Here is a 23,029-nt window from a genome sequence, read left to right as displayed (position 1 = left end):
TAAAGTCTCCTTTTAGGTTGCTCTTCTTCTACCCCATCAGGTTCAAATGCTTTATTTTTACTGTCACTTTTCACAAATGTAGTGCTGCTGTTTTAAGAAATCAAAGGTGGTACTGTCGTTTCTAGAACACTGGTAGCTGTGACGACGTGGGCTTGCTTTTGATCAGCTTTCTTAGACTTTGCCGTTGGTTTTCCATTTTTTAGTCAACATTAGAGAATTTAAACCTACTCTGAATTGTATGGGAACTTAACATGAAAATAGCTATACAGAATGAGTCAGGGGCTTGCGTTTGTTTCACTTTTCATATTTATTTCATATTTCCTGGTGTCTGCCTGCAAAAAGGCTACCTTGCTAGGGTGAGTAGTTTTGTCAGTATTGAAATGGACTGCACAAATGACAGATAGTAGAACTTCATGCAAAATATTCTTGATAGAAAACTGCTTACTGCATTTAGTTATCAGAGTACCAGTTCAGTTACCCTAGACTTGCATTGTCTGGAATTAATGGAATTCTTTCTAATTTTGTAATTTTTTTTTTTTAAGACTCCATTAAATAAAACACACTTTTAATGTTTCTTAATTGCAAATCCCAGATAAGATTTGTTGGCTAGTTGAGGCAGGAAATTGTTTAGATAGGATTCCCAGACTGGAGAGGTGCTGTTAACACTGCTTCGCGTTCTTTAGCCGCTGACTGAGTGTTCACCAAAGAGGCAGGAAGTCCAGTGCTTGGCTACCTCAAGAATTTGAAAGGATGTAAATCACTAGTACTCCTCTGTCTGAAGTTTCAGAAAAATCCCCTTCACACAGGAATATAGGACACTGAGGTCAGGAATGCCTGAGTATGTAATGTTGTTTCCTTCCCAGTAACTTTGTGGAGCAGGAACTGGAGTCCAGGTGTCCCACCTTTCTCTCCCGTAGTCTCCTGGAGACTGACTTGGGTTTTTTTCACTCTTTTGCCATCTGGCTGAATTAATAACTCAGTGGCCGAGGAAGGGACGTGTAAGGATACCCTGGCCTTGTGAGCCAGGTGGCTGCCTGATGCAAGACCCAGATTTCCTAGTGATGCTCTGCATGCTTCAAAAGAGGAGCTTGGGCTAAAAAAGCAGGTTCTCTGCTGTTATGTTGTCAGGTGACACGTTCAGTGCTTCAGTCTTCCCTCTCACAGTTTTTTGACTTCCAAATGCTGGCTTGCACTTAGAGTTTGGGGGACATTGGCATGTTTGTAAGCGATAAACATGTCCTTGCTTGTGCTGACAAATGTTCGCATTCGCCCTGTTATATCTTTTCACCCGTGTATCTGCTATAAACACAGAAAGGCAGGAAAATAAATGTCTCCAACAGTCATTTTCTAGCTGGAGGTAAACATATACAGCTGGGTAGAAAGGTACCTTGTCTCTTATAGGTGTTTTCTCAGAGTTGGCACTCCAGCTACTTGAGACAACTGTTTTTCCAACCTGCTGTGAAGCATGATCTGCCTTTTGGACACTTAAATATTTCTATGCTTATAAAATAGCAAATTGAAAAGTAGATGAGAAATTTCAAAGCCAAGGCTGAAAGTTCAGTTTCAACTTTGAGCTTTGTGCCTTTTGTCACATTCTATCACAATGTAACTTGTTTTCAGTTAGTTTTATTAATTAATAATACGGAGTTTGTTCATTTAAAATAGGCTGTGTTTCTTCAGGGCAAATGACAGTGAATTTCATTCTTTTTAGCATTGTGTATTAGATAATAGTTGAGAGAATAATAGATTCCAGGGACCTTTGATCCACCATTACCGTACAATAAAAATACAACTTACTTTTTTTTTCCTTGTGACCATAATGATTTTAACCTTGTGTACTAATTTGAATGGGCTTGTGGAGGCAGAGTATTAAATGAGACACAAATGAAGGAAAAATTGCTAATGCTGCCACTGTATATCTAATGAGCACTGTGTAATAAACCATAACCTCTTCAACATTTCTGTGGAAAATGGCGTGATTATTTTGGATGGCTGGCCCTTTGTGTATGGCTCATTACCATCTGGCATAATGTGTATTGATATAGCCTGTAATTGTCAAGTCTTATTTGACATGCTGCCTTTAATAAATGTGACTTGCATGGCTAGAACCCCCTAATGGTTACGTGGAAAACTGTAATTAAAGAAAATATGTATACTTAGGTAAAATCCACACCCTTATATACATAAAATTATTTTATAGATGGTCTCTGTTTTTCCGTATCTCCTGTTCTTTGTGGAAATACTTGTATATACTTCTAAGTTAGTACAATGTCAAATAGGTTGCATTACCAATGTGGATACCTAAATGTGTAAAGGCAGACATGAATCCTGAGTGTAGGTCGCTTCCTCTTGCAGAAGTTGCTTAAAATGAATTTGAAATGTTTATTCTTTATGTGCAGTGAGATAGAATTAACCTCAATATACCTGTAATTCCCAGCCTGGTGGTGGCTTTGGGCATTCCTGCGCTGGGAATGAGGGGTAACTGTAATGGGCAAAGTGGCTCTGGTTTTATGTGTTTCCTAAACAAGGTGGCTGAAATAAATGCATTTGCAAGTCCCGATGCTGAAAGCATCTGTAGATCCTTAAAAGAAAATTGGATGCTGGCCAACAGTAAGTTTTTGGATACAGGGACCAGCGCTAACTGCTGCCAAATCTGAGTTGTCTTTTGTTTATTCTCTGAGAAGTTTCTTTCCATTGGCTTTACTGTTCATGAATACCTGAATAACTGAGACATCATTTCACTAGTCAGATTGGCTTGCAGTAAAAAAACAACTGTAATCAGGTCTGATACTTCTGCTTAAATAGGATTTCATCAGGTGTTGATTTCAGTTGTCCTGTTGTCACAAATGGTGTTCCCCTAGGCTCAATGTTGGGGCCAATTCTCTTTAATATATTTATCAATGATCTGGACCAGAGGATTGAATGCACCCTCAGTAAGCTTGCAGATGAATCCAAGTTGGGCAGAAGTGTTGATCTGCTTGAAGTTAGAAAGTCTCCCCTGGGGGTTCTAGACAGGCTGGATCAATGAGCTGAGGCCAACTGTATGCGGTTCAACAAGGCCAAATGTGCATTTGAGCCACAACAACCTCACACAACGCTACAGGCTTGGGAAAGGGTGGCTGGAAAGCTGCCTAGCAGAAAAGGACCTGGGTGTGCTGGTTGATAGATGGCTGAATATGAGCCAGCAGCGTGCTCAGGTGGGCAAGAAGGCCAACAGCTTTCTGGCTTGTATCAAAAACAGTGTGGCCAGCAGGGCTAGGGAAGTGATTGTCCCTCTGTAGTCTGCACTGGTGAGGCCACAACTTGAATCGTGTTCAGTCTTGGGCCTCTCACTACAAGAAGGACATTGAGGTGCTGGGATGTGTCCAGAGAAGGGCAACGAGGGTGAAGGGTTTGGAGAACAAATCCTATGAGGAGCAGCTGAGGGAACTGAGGCTGTTTAGCTTGGAGAAGAGGAGGCTGAGGAGAGACCTCATCACTCTCTACAAGTACCTGAAAGGAGGCTGTAGCAAGCTGGGTGTTGGTTTCTTCTCCCAAGTATCAAGTAATAAGCAAGAGGAAATGACCTCAGGTTGTGCCAGGGGAGGTTTAGATGGGATATTAGGAGAAATTTCTTCACTGAAAGGGTTGTCAAGCATTGGAACAAGCTGCCTGGGGAAGTACTTGAATCATGATCCCTGAAGGCATTTAAAAGACGTGTAAATGTGATTCTTGGGGACATGGTTTAGTGGTGGACTTGGCAGTGTTAGGTGGATGGTTGAACTTGGTGCTCTTAAATGTCTCTTCCAGCCTAAACTATTCTGTGATTGTTGGAGAACACATCGAGTGCCTTCACCCTAGTCTTCTCTGGATTTTCTTGGGTTCAAGCTACTGGATCTTATTGTATCTTTGCTTGATAATCTGACTGTTTGTTTCTGTCAGTGTTTTTTCTGTAGCATAGATACTTAAACCGTCTTTAAATGGCTGTGACCAAATCAGTCTACAGATTTGATATCAACCTTCTCTGTACATTAAACAGATTTCGTTTCTCACTTTGTATGTTTTCTTTCACTCTGATTGTTGGTGTTACTCTTCTCAAAACTTTTTCCTGCTTTCCCAGATTCTTCCTAAATGAAGTTTGCCAGGCATCAGAAACGTAGGGGTGACAGAAGCACTACTTCTGCTGGTATTCTTATCTTAAATCATGAGTAGATCCTGTTAGTCTTTTTGACCACAGTGGTACATCCTGTATTTTAACAAATTTTTTGGGATTATTTGTTCCTTCACCCTCCTTCCATGGTGTTTCAAGCCTTCAGTCTTTTCTTTCTGAAAGAGTCTCAAGTCTTGTATGTACGTGGTCCACTAGCTGTAATTATAGCTGAGATCATTTGACTGATCTTTTTGCAAGGCACATTAGTACTTCAGTAAAGCATGTTGAACCAGCACAGTTGATTCTGGATGATATTGAGGATGATTCATTCTCTTCGCTGTTTATCAGCTGTTTCATTCCTTTTCTGTTGCCTTCCCTCCTGAATGCAAGTTCTCTGGACCTACTGACTATAAAATCTTAACTACTGTTGCTGCTCATGAGCATTATTAGTCACTACAGAGCTACAAGATACTTATACTGGTTATGTAAATATATTGCTTAAAAATGTTACGGGCTTTCTGAAATCCTTTTGCTTTTGTGTTGCTATGCTTCTGCCCACCCTTACATAATGAACAACTGCAGTTCTTAAAACTCCTTGTGGTTTGAGGTTTTTTTGGTATATCCTTTTTAAATTGCCTTTGCTCAGCTTCCTTTCCATCTGTACAGTTTTTTTATTCCTTCCTTTATCAATTTTCTTCCTTGCCTGGTTTGTCTGATTTGCATTTGTTGCTATCAGTTTGAACTAGAGAAGGAGGGAATTATAGCTGGTTTGGCTTTGTTTAAGCCATGATTTCTTTGCGTTTTGTTTTGTTTTTAATCAGCTTAGTCTTTTTAGCTGAAGAAGTGTGCCTTTTTGGTTATGCAGCAAAATATTCTGGAATAGTTTCTGAAAACTATTCACTTTTTTCTGTTTTATTTATCTCATTCAGCTTGTTTTATCATTGAAAATGCTGCTTTTGTATAATATTATATGCTTATGAATATTTTATATTGTGTTTATAAAGCACGTTTATGTACTGCTATTGTTCTGCTTATATTGGTTTCATATAATAAATGTATTAAGATCATGTTCACTTGTACCTAAGTTTTTAGTTCTGATATAAATTCTTTGTAGCAAATTAAAGTTTTAAAAGAGAATTCAAGTAGAATGCAACATTTCTTGAGCTAGGAAATTTCCTTTTAGAAGTTCATGATAGTGACAATATATTATATTGCAGGTACGCATCATTCAAAGTAAATTCTTGTGTAGAGTCTGCATCTCTACGTAATGAGAAAAATAGCTCTTTAAAGAAGTAAACATCTTAGCTTTTGGTATGACTTGATACAGTGACTGATATAGTCTACATAGCTGTTAATATAATCATTAGCAGACACCCGACTAGAATTTCAACTTCTCTTATTTATTATAAGTTTGTCTTGATTGCCTTATAAAAAGACAATATTGTGTTTGACAGCTTTCCTTCATTTTGGAAATGTGAATCATCCCATTGGGATAGCCAGTGATTTTAAAGTAGGAATTGTTATCCGATTTTAATAATGCCAAATTTTAATAAATTTGATATTATACTTATGAATTAGTAGCTCTAATTTTTTTTATTGATTTCTTGGAATCAGTGTTCAAGTAATCCAAGAAATCTCTTTTTCTGGGTATCTTTTTTTTCTTTTTATCTCCAGGTGAATACTCTTGTTATTTCTCTGATTTGATTTGTTAAATTAGGGAAGCCAGACCTCCTTTGAAAAGAAAAAAAAAAAGAAAAGAAAAAGAAAAACTGTAACACCTAAACTGTTTGTTTGTGTAAATAACGGCTCATGTCCAAAGTCTACTTTTTCTTCCACAGAGCCTCTAAGATAAGGAGAAGCAATCGATGTCACCCTCTGTAACACTTTTTAGTGTGTATGAAATCTGTAATAACTGAAATAGGATGTGAAGCTATTTAAGTTTCTCATATCTTCGTTTACAAGGTTCACAGAACATACCCAGGCTTGCCACCATATCTCATGTCTGGTTTGAGGAATGCACATGTTCATTTAATACCTGTCCCTAGCAAAATATCCTTTGCATCCTCCTTACTATGAAAGCCCTAACATGACAAGGACTGTCTTTATAGGGAGTGTATTTGGCTTCTTACCTTATCAGCCCAGCCTGCCTGCTCCTCATCCGTTCACTCAGCTGGATTGTCACTGTTTTCCTGGATCTTAGTATAGTTAGGTGTTTCTTACTGCGCAGGCTTCCTCTTGATATTCTGCTCTTTATTGTTCCCGGCCTGGATGTCTGCCTCCAAGTCCTAGAAAAATTAGTTTGATTTATTGGTGCTGGTGGTATTCTTCTGCTGGCTTCTCTGCTTAATGTTTTCTTTTTTAAACTGAACTTTAGGCTAGTGATTCTTAGATCATCTTTGTCTAGATTCTCTCACGTGCTTCCTAGAATTGATGCTTTGGTTTGAAGTGCCCCTCTCCTTCCTTGCCGACCACCCACAATGCTTGGGGAAACTGGCTTGCTGAATTCAAGTGAACGTCTGCCCACTAAAAGAACAGCAAACATTTCCAAATCCTATAATGGGCTAAGGGAAGAGCTTACTGAGACAAATCAGAGGAAAAAGAAATTACACAACATTCAGTGGTGGGAAGATACAGAATGAAAATGTAAGGTCTTTTCAAGAATAAATAAGGAAAAATAGATGAAGGAATACAGGTAGATGTTTAACTTCAAAAACTTTGTGGTGCTAGGAAGGGAAGAAGATGAAAGAGGTAAAATGTAGCCAGTTCAAAAGAAACTGATTGACAGGAATGAAATTGAACAGCGTAGTCAATAAACTTCATAGAATTGATGTCTTTTGACTTCATTTATCCCTCAAGTGGAAGATGCCCCGACAGTGGCTTAGAAACCAAGACAGGAGAAGCTGCAGAAGTCTTGGTCTCTGACTTTGTTACAGGATAGCAGTGGGCAGATATTTTCTGCTGGATAACAGACAGGAGTCATGGCCATGCCATGAGTGTTTGGTGTTGTGCTTAAGTCTGCTGCTTTATCATGAACATGTTTCCTGTTAGTGAAACCACAGCACCTGCCAAACGTGTTGCTTTTTAAGCACCTCCCATCTCACCCTTTAATTTTGTGTAGAAGAGACTGTACACAGAAGATGAGAATGAGACTTTCAATCACCATGATGCTGTTTTTTACTCGCTATACACTGTTCCTTTAATCATGTTTTTATTAATCATGATGTTGACTTCGACAGTTGAGTCGAAAAAAGAGCTTCTAAAAATCTTGGCTCAGCACAATGACCAGAGCACACAGGATGAGCTTGAATTTCATGTATGCACTTTAATATCTTTACAGGAGTTTTTCCTTCTGTTCACAAAAAAAGCAAAATCTGTTACCAGGTTCTGCCCAAATACTTTGTCAGTGCTTGACATTAATTCTTTAATTCTTTAGTTAATGCTATTTCATATGTAGTTTTTCACTGAAGAACTACTACCTCTTTTTTTGGATTCACAGGTACATATAGATTCTTATAGTCGTTGCTAGCGTGGAATGGATGCCGGGATTGGTTTACGTATGTGTTTTTTGAAAAACCTCGCATGTAAGGTGAACAAAGTTGGTGAAAGGTTTAGAGGGAAAGCCGTATGAGAAGCAGCTAAAGTCACTTGGTCTGTTAAGCCTGCAGAAGAGGAGACCGAGGGGACACCTCCTTGCAGTTTACTTCTTCCTCACAAGGAAAGGAGGAGGAGCAGGTGCTGATCTGGTGACCAAAGATAGGACCAGAGGGAATGGCAGGAAGATGCGTCAAGAGAGGTGTAGGCTGGGTACTAGGAAACGGTTCTTCACCCTGAGGGTGGTGGAGCACTGGAACAGGCTCCCCGGGGAAGCAGGAACAGCGCCAAACCTGGCAATATTCAGGAATCATTTGGACAACACCCTCAGGCAGATAGTGTGAATATTGGGGTTGTCCTATGCAGGGACTAGAGTTTTACTTAATAATCTTTGTGGATCCCTTCCAACTCTGGACACACTATGATTCTATGACAATTCATACTAAATTAATCCTTTGTATATAGAGGGGAAACCATTCGGTTGCGAGTCACAGAAAATGTTTGGATCTTGAGTGTGTACTGCTAGTTGCTTTAATTCAAAGGCTTAATGATAAGAGTTCTTGAAGAATTTTTGATCTATCAGTTTCATTGTCTTTGTTTCCTGCAGTTGCTTCCATTGCTGAAGATTTTAGAGTATGAATTTTAGTGGCTAATTCAAATTTTTCATCCATTTCTGTGAAATATTATGCCTACTACTAATACTGTAAATTATTAAGTTGTTCTTTGCATAACCCATCTTCCTTTGAGAAAGCCAGTAGATTTCTGATGGTTAGCTGATAATAAAAAGTAAAGTGACTCAAGTTTTCTTGCTGTTACTGAGAGGCTGAGTTTCCATCACAAATATTGCGGAGGAGTGCTTAAGCTAAATACTCTTTTGATCACAGCAACGCCATTGCGCTATTTAATGTTTCAAGTCTATCATGTTTTGCAAAATGCTATTATTTCTTTTTAGAGTAGGACTTGAAATTAGGGACTGGAGTCACTTGTAAGAACTCTTAGAGAGATCTTATTGGCTAATGTTTCATTGCTGCAAGTCCTTAAAGATAACACGAACAACAAAGAGGGTATTCAGGATGCCAGGAGGGAGCACTGCAAAGTTGATTTTGAAAAGTTGCACAGGATATTTACTATCAAAACTCCACAGAGTTTTGTTTCAATATTTTGCCAATCCGCCTTACCATTTCTTATGGTTTTGTGTAGGTGTTAAATCTCTGTTGAATTCTGCCTGAGATGTTCATCTCCATAATAAGACCATTAGTAACAGTGATACTGTGATAAGGCAGACTCCCAGGCATACAAGTAGGAAATTTTAATCCAAAACAAAATTGTGAAATGCACATTTTGAGATAGAAGCATATTTACAAAGTTTCTCCATTGCTACTGTATTTTTCTCCATAGACATGATGTGTGTGGGGTTTCTACAAAATCTGTCTTCCTTACTTGGGCATTGCAGCAGGAGGATTATGCAACTACTGCGTAAGTTTATAAGGGCAGATATCAAAGATTTCTTGAAGTATGCTCAGCAGTTTAACAGAGTTCACCAGAACATCAGTCATCTGTGTGAGTGCACTGGGGGAGGAAGACAAAAGGAAATTGCATGTTTTATCTTGTTGCAGGATGTCTATATAACTTCATTTTACTTATTTTCCTCCAAGCTGATGTTTCACAGTCCAAGAGTCAATATAGCTCTCATTGACCTAGCTGAAGAGTTTTTAAATTACTCGTGCAAGTTAGTGTTTTCTTTGTACTTTCCAGGATAACATTTACAGCCTGAGGAGATTATAACCTAAGGGATAATTTATAGAAATCATTTTACAGAGCTTTAGTTTAGTTGCACTGTTACTAAACTTAGAGGAAGGAGGGGTCAAGAGCAGAAAAAGGAGGCAACTTACATACTGCTCCTTTGTGAGCACCACAGGCAAGAAAAGTCTGTGAATTCAGATTTTTCATGAAGAGTAGACAAAAAAAAAAAGAGCAAAGAACAAGTCTGAAGATATTATCAAAGACTAGAAGAGGAGGAAGAGTATTCACTAAAGTGGTAGATAGTAATTACCTTGAAAGGATAAAGAACCAGTATGCCCTGTTGTCTTGTTTGCAGGCTGCCCAAAGAGGTTGTGGGGTCTCCCTCTTGGGAGATATTCAAAAACCATCTGGCCACAATCTTGGCTAGATCTCTAGGTGGTCTCCTTGAGCAGAGGAGTTGGACCAGATGACCTCCAGAGGGGACCTTTCCAGCTTCAGTGATTCAGGGATTCTCTTAGTTGAGGGAATGGAATGGGAGAAAGCTGTTTTCCAAAATTAACTCAGCTTAAATAATGGACCTATCAGCAGAACTTTTGCCTGTTTGACTGTGACCCATCAAACCTTTGTGGTAAGGTCCCCCCAGTACTGTCCAAGAATCTGAACTACTCTCTTTGGAACGACATTACTGTGTGTTGATTTTTGGAAGAGGAGAAAGAAAAGGAGGTTAGGCGATGTGTGGAGCTCAAAATGATGTTGTCTTTGAAATATGATGTCTGTACATGAGCACTTTGGGGCATTTTGGCCCCTCACCACAAGAAGGATGTTGAGGCTCTGGAGCGAGTCCAGAGAAGAGCAACAAAGCTGGTGAGGGGGCTGGAGAACAAGTCTTATGAGGAACGGCTGAGAGAGCTGGGGTTGTTTAGCCTGGAGAAGAGGAGGCTGAGGGGAGACCTCATTACTCTCTACAACTACCTGAAAAGAGGTTGTGGAGAGGAGGGTGCTGGCCTCTTCTCCCAAGTGACAGGGGACAGGACAAGAGGGAATGGCCTCAAGCTCTGCCAGGGGAGATTTAGGCTGGACATCAGGAAAAAATTTTTCACAGAAAGGGTCATTGGGCACTGGCAGAGGCTGCCCAGGGAGGTGTTTGATTCACCTTCCCTGGAGTTGTTTAAGGCACAGGTGGACGAGGTGCTAAGGGGCATGGTTTAGTGTTTGATGGGAATGGTGGACTCGATGATCTGGTGGGTCTCTTCCAACTTGGTTACTCTATGATTCTATGATTTGGTGATAGTTTGTAGGGAGCTTTTGCTTTAGTTGTGAAGGTTGTGAAAGACAGCTGGGAGTATGTTGGCATTAGAGAAAAAGCGTTTCTTATCCTTAGCCTGCTTCCATTTAGCGACTTTGTGTTTTAAAATTGTTGAGTATTTTCCCAGTACTACTTTGCTCTAAGTAATTCTTGTGGCAGCCACTTCTTTGTTATTTGAGCATGGTCTCTGGAGCAAGAACAGGATGGAAGCAGTAGGAGTTTGTAATCCTCTTGCCCTGTTGTTTCTGCTTTTGCACTCCATCATATGTTGTTGTAAGTCCAGCATTGCATGGGCATTATTTTTTGTATTTTGGGGTTAACTGCTTTCAAATTCAAAATTATTTAATCACCAAATCGTGCTTCAGATTGAGAAAGCTGTATATAGCTTAGCCATTCAATAGCGGCTTCTTAACAATGTGCGTTTTTTTTGGTTTTGATGCTTCGCAAAGTCTTGTCAAGAGCCCTTCTGTATCTGTAGCAGCACTTTGGACTCCTTAGTTGCAGCTGGGTATTATGGGGGTTACTGCAAAAAGAGGTTGAGAAATCTCTTCCCTGGGATTTCTGCAATAGCATTGGTTCTTAGATTTTTAGTTTGCTAGAGAGAGAGGATGGAAAAGCGGCATATGAGATCAGAATTGGACACACAGATTATCTGCCTAATATGGTTTTCTCCTTAGCACAAATAATGTGAATACTGTTTGGAGAACAAATGGCTTCTAGAAAAAAAAATTGAAAAGTCTGGATAGCGAGCATTTGGAAAGCGCGACACTGATGTATTTGTGTAACCTTTTCATGAAGACTGATGCTGAAGTCAAAGAGGGGATTTTGATTTCCTTCATTAAAAGCTTATTAAATGAAGAAATGGGACAGTCGTTGTTTTGCTTCGATAGTTGGGGGGTCACAGAGGCGGGCCTGATCTCCTCGGGATATTAATGCCTGCTTTCAGCTGGGGGAAATGAGCCGTCGCTTGAGTTAGCTGCAGCTTTTTGTGCTCGTCACTAGGGATCCCCATATGTCCTGGGATCTGCGGCAGTCGGAAATGGCAGAGCTCAGGCAGCAAGGAGCAGAGGGCTCTCATTGCTATTCATAACAGGTAGCTCGGCTCAATCTGCCCAGAGCAAGTCTGTTTAATGTTGATCAGCTGTCCATCTGATAAACCCAGTTGATATGGACATTTCCTCCAAGGGCTGCCCTGACAATGACAGCAGGAGCATCGGGATGTCTTGTTAGTCTTTTTCTCCGAGCTGGAAATTTTATTAACCCTTTGTTAGAGCTGAGCCAGACCAAACATGATTACAGTACTGCGGCTGTAGGTTAGGCACATTTCTCCCTCTCCTCTTAGAAAAACAGCATCAACCTTCGGTTTTGTTGTCTGCATGGGGAATGGCTAGCTGTTCTGTTTTCAGATTGTTTTTCTCTGCATTGAGCAAAAATTCTGAATTATGAAGGCGGCTTTTAAAACAGCTTCGGTTTTTTGTGTGTGACAAAATACATTGGGAACCTCTGTTTATCTTCTCCCCCCAGCTCATCTACCTTTTTCATGCCTTCCCAGGCTGCATGGCTCTACTCACTCTTCTTTCTTGCTAATTGGCACAGATCACTGGCCTGAAACTGTTGCTGCTGGGTCTCTTCACAGGTCAGACATATTTGGGGCAGAAGGTTACTTTAGATTAATATCATTTGGGGCGGTTGCAACACATCTGCACAGTGCAGAGGAAGCAGTATTGATTTACTCAGTACTGTGCCAGTAGTGAGGCAGAATCTAACCTCAGTGTCTATCAGCAGGTATGTGCCTATGTGAAGGTATGGAATGTTTGGTTGCTCAATGAATCAGTGCTTGGCCACATTTGAACGTGCATAGGGAGCATAACGTGCCTTTGTAGTAAGTTACAATTTAATTTTAACTTTAAGGCCTTTTAGTCATCTGTCTAGTTGAGGGCATGCATTGTGGTTTTGCTCATATGTGAAGTTTCCGTGACATAAAGGGAACTGCTTGAATCAGATAAGATATTAATGTGCTGAAAATTTTATAAGAGGGGGACCTGCATGTATCTAAGTTTGCAGCGTTAAGAAGGTGCTCCAGTGGATTACTCTGTCCCTCCTCCCCTTGTCCCCACTCAGTGATTATGTCTATTCATTGGCCTGTTGTAGTTCTGAGCTAAGGTGACATCTCTGGGCTCCTTGGAGTGACAGTCACTAACTATCAGGGTTTACAAGGCTGAATTGCAAGAGGAGAGGAAGAGAGGGCTATACTAATGACTCTTTTCATGCCTTTTCCAAAAGATGAAAATAAATAGAGGGCAAGTCTTTCACAGGGATTTGAAACCCCTTAAGTAAAAGTGTAGCATGTTTTATGTTGGAATAAGAAGTGATTTGTAAACCTGTCCACATAAAATTGGGTCTGCCTCTTTGCTGGACAATCACCTTTGCTTCTTCTGACCAAGCCATCTACTGATATATGATTCAGATACAGTTTTAAAATGTTCAGCTATTTCTTCTTGCCTCCCTACACCTTTACCCCTTGGCATTACTGAACTGCAAAGTATCCTTATTATTAATTCAACGCTAATTTGAGCAGTCATTTATTGCAGCATTCTTAAGAGTGTTCAGATCAGCTCGCTTGTGACTCCCCTGCTGATGTGTCCTTTGTTCTTTCCCATCAGTACTTTCTGCTTGGCATTTTGTTTGTGTTGGTATCCCTCAAGCTTCTAGAAGTAAAAGCAAAAAAAGAAAGCACCTTGATGACTGTATTGATTACTTGGCTTTATTTTGCAGAATTCCAGCAAAGAACTGTATTCCTCCAAATGGAACCTGTGGTACCCACAGCTTACCTGAAAGTACTTAGTGATAGTTCTCTGTACTTAACACCTCCCAGTTGTGGCTTCTAGAAGTACATAGAAGAACTACATGCTATTTCATAACATATCAGTTTAGCGCACATAGTTGACTTTTTTTTCCTCCTAAGAACTGATCTTTTATTCATAGCATCAAAAAAAAATCGTATAATTCCTTTGCTTTGCTTTCAGTCAAAGAAGTCTGGCTGAGATTACGGAACTGATCCACACTGCCTTTCTTGTGCATCGTGGCATAGTGAATATTGGTGAGCTCAAGTCCTGTGATGGCCCGCTGAAGGACATGCAGTTTGGAAATAAAATGGCTGTTTTGAGTGGAGACTTTCTTCTAGCAAATGCTTGCACAAGTCTTGCGCAATTGCAGAATACCAAGGTAAAAAGAAAAAATTCTACTGCCAGAGCAAGTAACTATTAGCAAACCTTCTGCAAGAGAGGCTCTTTAAAAATGAGCATTAATGATATATATGTATACATGAAGCACCCTTTAAAAAATCAGCATATTCACATTATCACTATAGATGAATTGACAGGCTGCTGCTGCTGCCGTGAACGTGTTTGCCATTTCCCATTAGAATTACTGTGGTGAGGCCTTTAGTGTGCATTCTGAAGCACTGTAGTAAAGCATGAGTGATTAATTCGGTGAATTTAACACATATGCAGTGGCGCCCTCATGGCATGCAAGACTACGACACCTCTGGCAGGCTGCCAGCTGTAGACATGTTTGGTTTGTTGTTTTGTTTTACCTTGTGCTTTGTGAAAGGTTTGTCTATCACAGGGCATTCTTGGGGGAAAAGGCTTCATTTCATTGTCTACGCAGCTCTCAGGTGACTTTTTACTCTTAATTAAATTACTTTGTTGGGCATTTGGATGCCCCTGAGAATTGAATTGCCCTATTAATATGGTTGTATTTGCTTCTAAAGGGCAGCTGCCATCCAGCTGCTCAGCCAAACTCTTTGAAACTTAACAGGCAAATGTTTTTTGTGACAAATTGTATGTATGAATGATCTTAGGAAATGAGACCGATGGAAACCTTAAGAGATAATCTCACTAGTTGGTTCTTCTTTTCTCCAGGTAGGATCAGCTATAGCCAATGATTCTTGACATGAGTTTATCTAGCTTCTTAAAACCTTCTGCGGTTGAGTGTGACTCTTGGGCGTTACTGTATTAGTCTAGTGTAATACCTAACTACTTGTATGGCAGAAGAGCATGGAGTGCCATTCCAATGGACACAGAAAACAGTTCTTTTCTGCAAGGGTACTTTTAATACATCTGAAAATTGCTGCTATATCATAATGTAAAATAAATGTTTGTCACGCGTGCAATTGCCAGTAACCAACAGTTTTAATCCTCACCTTAAGGAGTTTATTGTTTTCAGATTCTAATGCTGAAGCTCCTTGTGATGGTAGTTGACTGTTTCTGTACTGCTTTGATCATAAGTGTGACAGTTTCTCTCATAAGTGGTGTCATTCTGTAACATGGAGCCGAGATTCAGGAGAAGAGACAGAAAATTCAATGTCAGTCTGCTGGAATAGTGGGTTAAGCTATTATGGCAATAACTGGCAGTAACTATTAAATAGAAATGTTTTAAATAGTGCAAAATTTTTGTCATACCATAACCAAAGTGGGGTAAATTGATTTTACTAATTATTGTTGAGTTGTATCCTTTTTTTTTTAGTACTTAGCAACATTCTAAAGCCAGACCAAAGGGTATAACCCACCAATTTTTTTTTTTATTTCGGTGTAAGAGGACACCTTTATAGAATGTAGTGCCTATTACTTTGTATTTAGTACATCACTAACTATTGCAGCACCGATGTATAATCCTCACAGGCTTGCCAGGAAACAAAACTACAGAGAAATAAAGCACAAGTGCAAAGAAATACTTTTTTTTTTTTTCCAAGCAGTCATTATACTGCATGTCGGAAAATTCTGCCAAAACATTTTAGCACTTTTTTTCATTTTTCTGACATCTAAATACTTTCATAGCTTCTACATACGATAAGTGGGATGCCATTATAGAAGCTGATTGACTTAGTAAATTATTCTTTTTCATACGTCTAACCCTACCAGCAAAGTTAGAAAAATTGAAGTACAAGCTATAGAAATCTCTTGACAGGTGCAATGATTTAAACATGCTGTATTTATTCTTTTGTAAATGATGAATTTTCAAATCTGGCATCTGTTTTTCAGCAGTGTGAAATAACTGTGACTTTTTTCCTTCATAATGTTTTGTTTTCTTTGATGTAAAATGTAAAAACCATAGTACAGCTTTTTTGCTAGCATTCATTTGGTGTCTCAGCAAATTGTCTAATGAAATGAGCAGCAATATATCGTCCATAGTACTGACCATGCATGGTGGGCTATAGCCTCTATAGACATGCAGATGTCTTGTATAGGCTAGAATTTAAATAAAAGGGAGTTTCAACCTCAACTGGAACCACTGCTACCTAGATAATCTTATTGTGCTGTTAAACTCTTGTCTAAGCTTGTGCATTTATCTCTGTGTTTCTCTCAGGGCCGACAATTAGATGTGAAATTCTGTAGTCGTAATGAAATGCAGAGCTATTTTATAATTGCCAAGGGTAAAATTAGCAAAGTCAATTATTTTCCCTTAGGCTTTTCCCTGTAGATATTAAAAGGCTGCAAGGTAATTGCCTTAGGTAACACTTTGATTTTTAAATAACATTAAATATAGAAATTGTTGTTAATTTGTAGTAATTTTCCTCCTCTTGCTACAGTAGTAAAATATAACTGTAATGTTATTAACAAGATTCAAGGCTCCAGGTTTGGGGGGTTTATTTTAAAATAGTGCTCATACTTCTGATACGTTTGCTAAAGTTATACAAAAGAAGGGGGGCTTGGTTCTTTTTTAATACCTGAAGCACAAGAACTCAAAATTTTTTGAGAAGTCAGTTAGGAAGCCTCCTGTAAGATAAATTCTGCTATTACGCTATTATGAAGTCAAGTAAAATTCTGTTTTTTGAACACACATAATAATTCAGAAGGAAGCATTCTCATTTACCACTTTGTGAAATTATGAGACATTAATTATGTTTACAAAGTTGGCATTGACTGGGGCTTAAAATAAAGTACTGAAAGCAGATGCAACAGCATGCTACATTTTTGTAATGATGGCAAAGTTCTACTTTTACTCTCACAGTGAAAACTGTTTAAAATGAGCAGTAATTTCTTCAAAAAACTTTTACAAAGCACTAGATTGATTAGAGCACATATATTTACAATTCTTTTGTACATTCATATTAACTTTTTGATCACCTTATATAAATGATCCTTTGATCCTTTTTTTTTTCTTTTTGTCTTCCTTTTATTTTGTCTTTTCTTGGCCTGCTGTTTGCAGTGATTAATTATGTTGTTGATTGAAGATAATATACCTATAATCTTACTTCAGAACTGCATCTTGTAGTAGATTGGACATTGCTGACATGTGGATCTTGGAACAGAATTGAGCCCTAAGAGGAAATGGGTTGGGATCTTTCAGTAGTTGGTATATCAGCAGTGGGCTTAGGAATGATGAGCCTTTGACAGGGAAGAGGCACGCTTGATTTTTGCTGCTTAAGCAACAATAGAGTAAGACCTGGTAATGTGCTGATTTATTGTTTTGGAGTGTGTTTATATGGGATGATAGGGCTGGTTTAATATATTTCCTCATTGATATTGCAGTGTTTTGATACTAGAGTTGTCATAAGGTATTTGTAAAAATAAACATGTAGATGTGGGAGAGTTGGAAAAGTAGATGATGCTTGCCTAACCAAATAAAGTACCTCCCAACTATCTTGTGGGATATGTGACCATATGCAGCTTAAAATAAATATCTGAATAACTTATGAAATGTGAGAGGGTATGTTTAAGGGTTACTTCTTTGTTGCCTTCTCAAAGTAATATAACTTCAACATCTGTTATCTCACTTTGCCTAGCCAAGGATGTGGGAATGAAGCTGCTAACACCAACTTTTATTGCATGAAAGTGATTCTTTGACTCCTGTAGCAAAAAGTGTAGGTTTTGTCTTTGATTTCTGCTAAAGCAACTTTCACTTCCTGTGATATTTTTAGGGTGGTGTTCAGATGCAAACATAGCAAACGTAACAAGCATTCATTGACGTTTTTGTCACCTGTCAACCAGATACATGATATGGACGTTTTAACACAACTGATGTGTGAACATTGACCACAGTACTATCAAATACAGTGCTTTATGTTGGAAGGAACCTGTTGCAGCATTAAAGCTGGGCTTCCTAGCACATCTGAATCATCAGTTGTCTTATGAAACTATGGAGAGGATGCATAAAAAATGTAATTGTGACTAGTTTTGATCCTCCCACACTCTGAAGGCAGTAATACATTAGACTTCAGAAGGATGAAAAGATGTGTTTTAGTGCAGTCCCTCCTGTAATGTGCTCGTGACTACAGAAAGTGATAAAATAATCTGTAAATTTGTTGGTTGTAACTCCATAAACTGATAACAAGGTATCCTTTGTAACCCAAACAAACCACAAACCAACCAACCAAAACCAAACCACAACCATACAACATATCCAATGCGAAAAATAACCACACACACAAAAAAAAAAAAAAGAGGAAGAGGAACATAGCCCAAAACCCTAAAATACATGTAGTAGTAGTGTTCTCCATTGTTCTTACTGAAATTTTGAGGATGACTCCCTGTTTTTCCCGGGTGTAATTCAGTGAGTTCTTGTTGGAATGATTAAGCTGTTCACAGAATCACTTCAAAATCTACAGTCTGAACGTTTGGAATTGAATTTAAGAATCTTATCTGTCAATGCAGAGTTCTGCCAGAAGACCACATTATAGAGCATTTTTTATTAAGCATTATTTGTTTATAAATAAACAGTGGCACAGATGTAGTACTTATATAGTGGATGCATTTCCTTAAGTTTATGTATTCCTAAAGGCAGAAATGTGTTGAAATAGGTTTTGTATTTGCATAAACGTCAACAAGTTATTCATGGAAGTTTTCCTAAGTCTTCCCGTTGCAAAAATCTGAATATAGGCTGTGCTGCATAAAATAACTGCTTATCTTGAACTATGGTTTCTACTCCTGTAGCATTAGTTGTGGTCCTATGGGGAAAGGCTCAGTTTTGAACTTGAGCGACTTGCTTCCTTGCTGACCAGTGAAGAATATAGAGTATCCCCTTTCTGGAATTACATCGATTGGTCTTTCAATATAAACTGACACTCTTGAGAACTGACAAACAAGTCAGTGAAAAATCATGGACTGGCTAAAGAATTTATCCCCTGGATCAATGGTAGTTTTCTGGTCCTCTCTTCCAATCTGAAAACTTATTCTAAAAACGTGAAGAGAGCATACCATCAAGAATCCTTTAAGAACTATCCTTTTTAAAGGAAAAGTCTTGTTGCCTATGTGAAGGCAGCCATCAGCAGCCACTGACTTGGAATAGGTCTAAGTTATTGTCCCTCAGAATAGTACTTTTCATTTTGTTTAAGGTGAGTAGAAGGTGCTTCTTGGTGCATGTGGTTGTGAGGCGAGTTATTTTGATAGGAATGGTTAGACTTGGTGATCCGGTGGGTCTTTTCCAACCGTGTAATTCTATGATTCTGTGATTTTCAGAACAATGAAACAAGTTTCAAATCATCTGTATATTTTTAATTATTCTTAACTCTTCACCTCTGCTCATTATCAGCTTCCTTCTTCTTCTCTAATACAAGCTGCAGTCAGAGATGAGTACTTTCAAAATTATCAGCTCATGGAGCAGCTGGTTGACCCTGAGGCATGAATTTGGTAAGAAGCAGAAATCAAATTGGATTAAGAGACTCAGGCTGTAAAGTTTGATATTGAAGTTGGGTTCTTGAGAGGAAAACAAGTGAAGAAAAACAGCATTAACATTTTTTTTCTAGAGAACCGGGATAAAGAGCTTTTCTGAAGTATATTATCAGGTCTGTCTTGCCCTACCTTCTCCTGAGGCACCATTTGGTGATAACGTACTGGTCTAGATAGAGAGTGGGATAGTATCTCTTGCTGAGTATTTTTGTTCTAATTTAGTATTTTAGGGTGCCTCAGGGGTGTGTCTCAAAACCAAACACTACTGAAAAACATACATATATTTGAAGAGGTCTGAACTAATTTATGGAAAAGTGCACTTAATGATCACTGTTTTATCTGGCTAATGGGGGAGAAGAAAACCAAGGAAGAATTGTAATGTTTTTGAACCTTTAACCTAATATGAGATGACATAAACCAAGAAAGCCGTCATGATTGCATTATTACAGAACAAAACACTTATTTGGGCAGCCCTAAGTAAACAGTTCTGTACCTTAAAATATTAAGATACGTACTTAATATTGACATACAGCTTAGCATGGATTTTATTGGAGAATGCAGACACACTTTCAGGACTGAGAAATACATCATTATGATCCATATGTAATTATTAATCAATTGTTAAGAAAAATGTTATTTATTGTAATAAATTATTTTTAGGTTGCACCAAAATTTAATAATTTGCATCCACTTCTGAGAGGTAAATTTTATTTTTGTTTACCTTAAAGTAAAACATATGAGAGATTCTAATTCAAACAAACTTTATGTCCATTTAATGGACACATAGTTTGTACTGCCTGATGTTCTCAAACACTGAATTTTTAAAAAGGTTTATGTAGTAAGGTTTTGTTGACGGTCATGTGAAGTTCCTTTGGTAGCAAAAAACTACTCTATATAATAGTTGATGGAGTGCTGGGGAAGAAAATCCTGTATGTTAGAGATAAAAGATGAGAATTTGGTGGAATCAGTACTTGGCAATCAGTTTTTTCCCACACAACTGCCTTAAAACTTTTGTCTAGCATTTCTGCTGTCAGTCGAGGTAACAGTTCTTGTGATGATGATAAAATTGTAGAATTATGCTGGTGAGTCTCCTGATTACTGCATTGTCCTCTTTCCATTTCCCCTTTCCATGCTTGTGTCAGTGAAACAGTTCTTTAGCAATAGCATTATTTGCTTTTGTTTTCAAGAAGTAAATTTAAAACCCCTGAAATAACACCTGAAGAGATGAAGCATTCAATTGTGTGAATCACAGGGCTTGTTTTTTCACTTTTGTTATCTATAACTGGTAATATAATTAAATATTTGTAAAATTTCATTATCTTAATGGCTGCAGTTATATGTTTGAAAAGTAATCTTAAATTAGACGATTAGGTGACACAGTTTATTAATTTATTTAATCAAAATTCTTAAAAATATATTTAATTTGTAATTATAGCAATAGGTGAAAAGGAGTTTCCCTTTTGATCTGTAAGAGTTCTGTTGCATTGCAGTGAAAGTCAGTTTTGAGAGTACAACTGCTTAACTTTGATTCCTAAGCAGCACATTCCTCAAATAGGTCTATCCTTTACCTTAGTGGCCTTTTGCACCTGTACTTGTTTTTAAAGCTAATGCTTTTGTTAAGCGTTCCCAAAGCTAGACTCCACTGGGGTTAGTATAGTTCTGTATTTAAAGACTTCATTTTCCTGTGGTTCTTGGCCATGGAACTGCTGGAAAATTTTATGTTTAGATTTCAGTCTGGTTTTTGTCCACCCACTTCTGTATGAAAAAATTGTTTAAAAAGAAAAAAAGGATAATTTCTGACACTTCCCTTATGGATGTGTTTGAATTGCAGCCACTGCCTTGTAGCAGAACAACTGCTGCAGAATGTGGAAGCACTGAGACTTATATCAAAATACATAGTCAAGGATATCACTGTTAATCATCAAATCTTAAGACTGAAGCTCTTTCCCGAAAATGTACCACAAGGATGTTTTGAAAGCATCAAAACATGGCACTGTGGAGAACATTTTGAGAATAATTGTGAATATTTGAGATTCCATCTCAATGTTGTGTTGACTAAGCAAGTAACAGTGTCAGAGAAAAAGCTATGTACTGGTTCTTATGGATTTTCAGTAGACTTCTAAAGATTTTTGTACTGGTTTGTACAAAGTCTGTTTAATGTTCTTGCCTCTGAATCATCTCACTTACAATTTCCTTAACCTGCCTTCCTCATATTAGCAATCAGATGTGTCTTTCTGCCTCTCTGGTTTGCCTGGCAGACCAAAGTCAGTGTTTGCTGGTTGAGTTCATGAACTGATTACCTATCATTATTCTAGATAAATATTGTCCTTCTCAGAGGTAAACCACACAGCTACACCTAACACCTTGTTAGATAGTTCTTTATCTGATAGAACCACTGTATGGCTCATTCTAATTAACCTAATGGTGTGGAAAATACTAATATTCTATCTACAGATGAAAGAGAGAGGTTTCTTCAGAGGTAAATCTTGAGCATCAGTGAAGAAGAAAGTGAGAAGTATTTTGAAGACACTGAAGAAAAAGCTAATTTTGTTGCGAGGAAAGACAGAGGTCATGCAAGATCTTGGGGCTAGTTGCTCTACCTGGGAAATGCATTCTGGATGGTTTGGGTTAGAAATGTCTGTCACACTGTTCTTTACTGCAACTATGTGCGACACTGAATTCGCAGCTGTCTAGACAAATGGTTTAGGAGTCAAAAATACTTACAGACTCTGGTACATCTATATGCATATTGTATGTGTGTATTTATATATATAAAAATAAATTTAATTGAATGTTAAGGCCAAATTATGGAGGAAAGGTTCTTATGTTGGTTTTTTCAAAGCCAACCTCTCCTACTTTAAAAGAAACTTTAAAGAAGTTGCCTTTCAGAGATTTAAGGCAAACATTAAGAAGTGGCTGTATTTGATATTTCCTTAACTGTCAGCAAGAAATTGTATCCAAGATGTTGATCTCTGCTGGAATATGTAGGAAATGGATATTCAGACGAAAACAAAATTTATTCTGAGAAATTGAGTACTGAAAACTCATGGGTACATGTTTTATTCTGCATGAGATGCGCACTGTGAGAAAGGGCTTTCAAGAGCCAGCAGTTCTGCTGCTTCATTCACCACCTACTTAGAATGGGTATTACCACTGTCCAGGTTTCTTAAAACAGAGATGTTCAATACAGCTGTCTCTCTCACGGCCATGAATAATCATCATTGGGATATTAATTGCTAAATTGCGTTATCTCATATACAAATGCTAAAATTAAAATGGATTTTTGTGAAGTTGCAGAAGGTGAGTGATATTTGGGATGCGAATTTCATTCTTTTTATAGCTGGAGCAGTGAAAGATCACAAGTTCCATTTTCTTGGCTTTATTTAAAGTCTTTTTCTTAAGCATAATAAGATTCATATTGAGAGTGCGTAGTAGGATAAAAAGCAATCAAATCTGTTTCTAGTGAAATGCTCTCTTAACAGTATTATCTTTTTGAGTGATGACTTAGTACATATTAATCTACATCTTTGGATGAGTGGGATCTTAGGGCATAATTGGTTCTAGAGGTGGACTGTCATGACAGGACGTTTA

The 23,029-nt window shown here is 38.2% G+C and overlaps 1 protein-coding gene across 1 annotated transcript in view; it reads left to right on the top strand.

Annotated features, from left to right (window-relative positions):
* Window positions 1–23,029, top strand: part of PDSS2 (decaprenyl diphosphate synthase subunit 2) — a 120,380-nt gene that overhangs the window by 63,378 nt on the left and 33,973 nt on the right. Inside the window, exon 3 of the mRNA XM_069851669.1 lies at window positions 13,796–13,994. Within this exon, the coding sequence (XP_069707770.1) occupies window positions 13,796–13,994 (199 nt within the window). The remainder of the gene's footprint in view (window positions 1–13,795; window positions 13,995–23,029) is intronic.

This window comes from Phaenicophaeus curvirostris, chromosome 2 (assembly GCF_032191515.1).
Source record: "Phaenicophaeus curvirostris isolate KB17595 chromosome 2, BPBGC_Pcur_1.0, whole genome shotgun sequence".
Classification (NCBI taxonomy): domain Eukaryota; kingdom Metazoa; phylum Chordata; class Aves; order Cuculiformes; family Cuculidae; genus Phaenicophaeus; species Phaenicophaeus curvirostris.
This window is presented reverse-complemented; position numbering and strand designations above follow the sequence as displayed.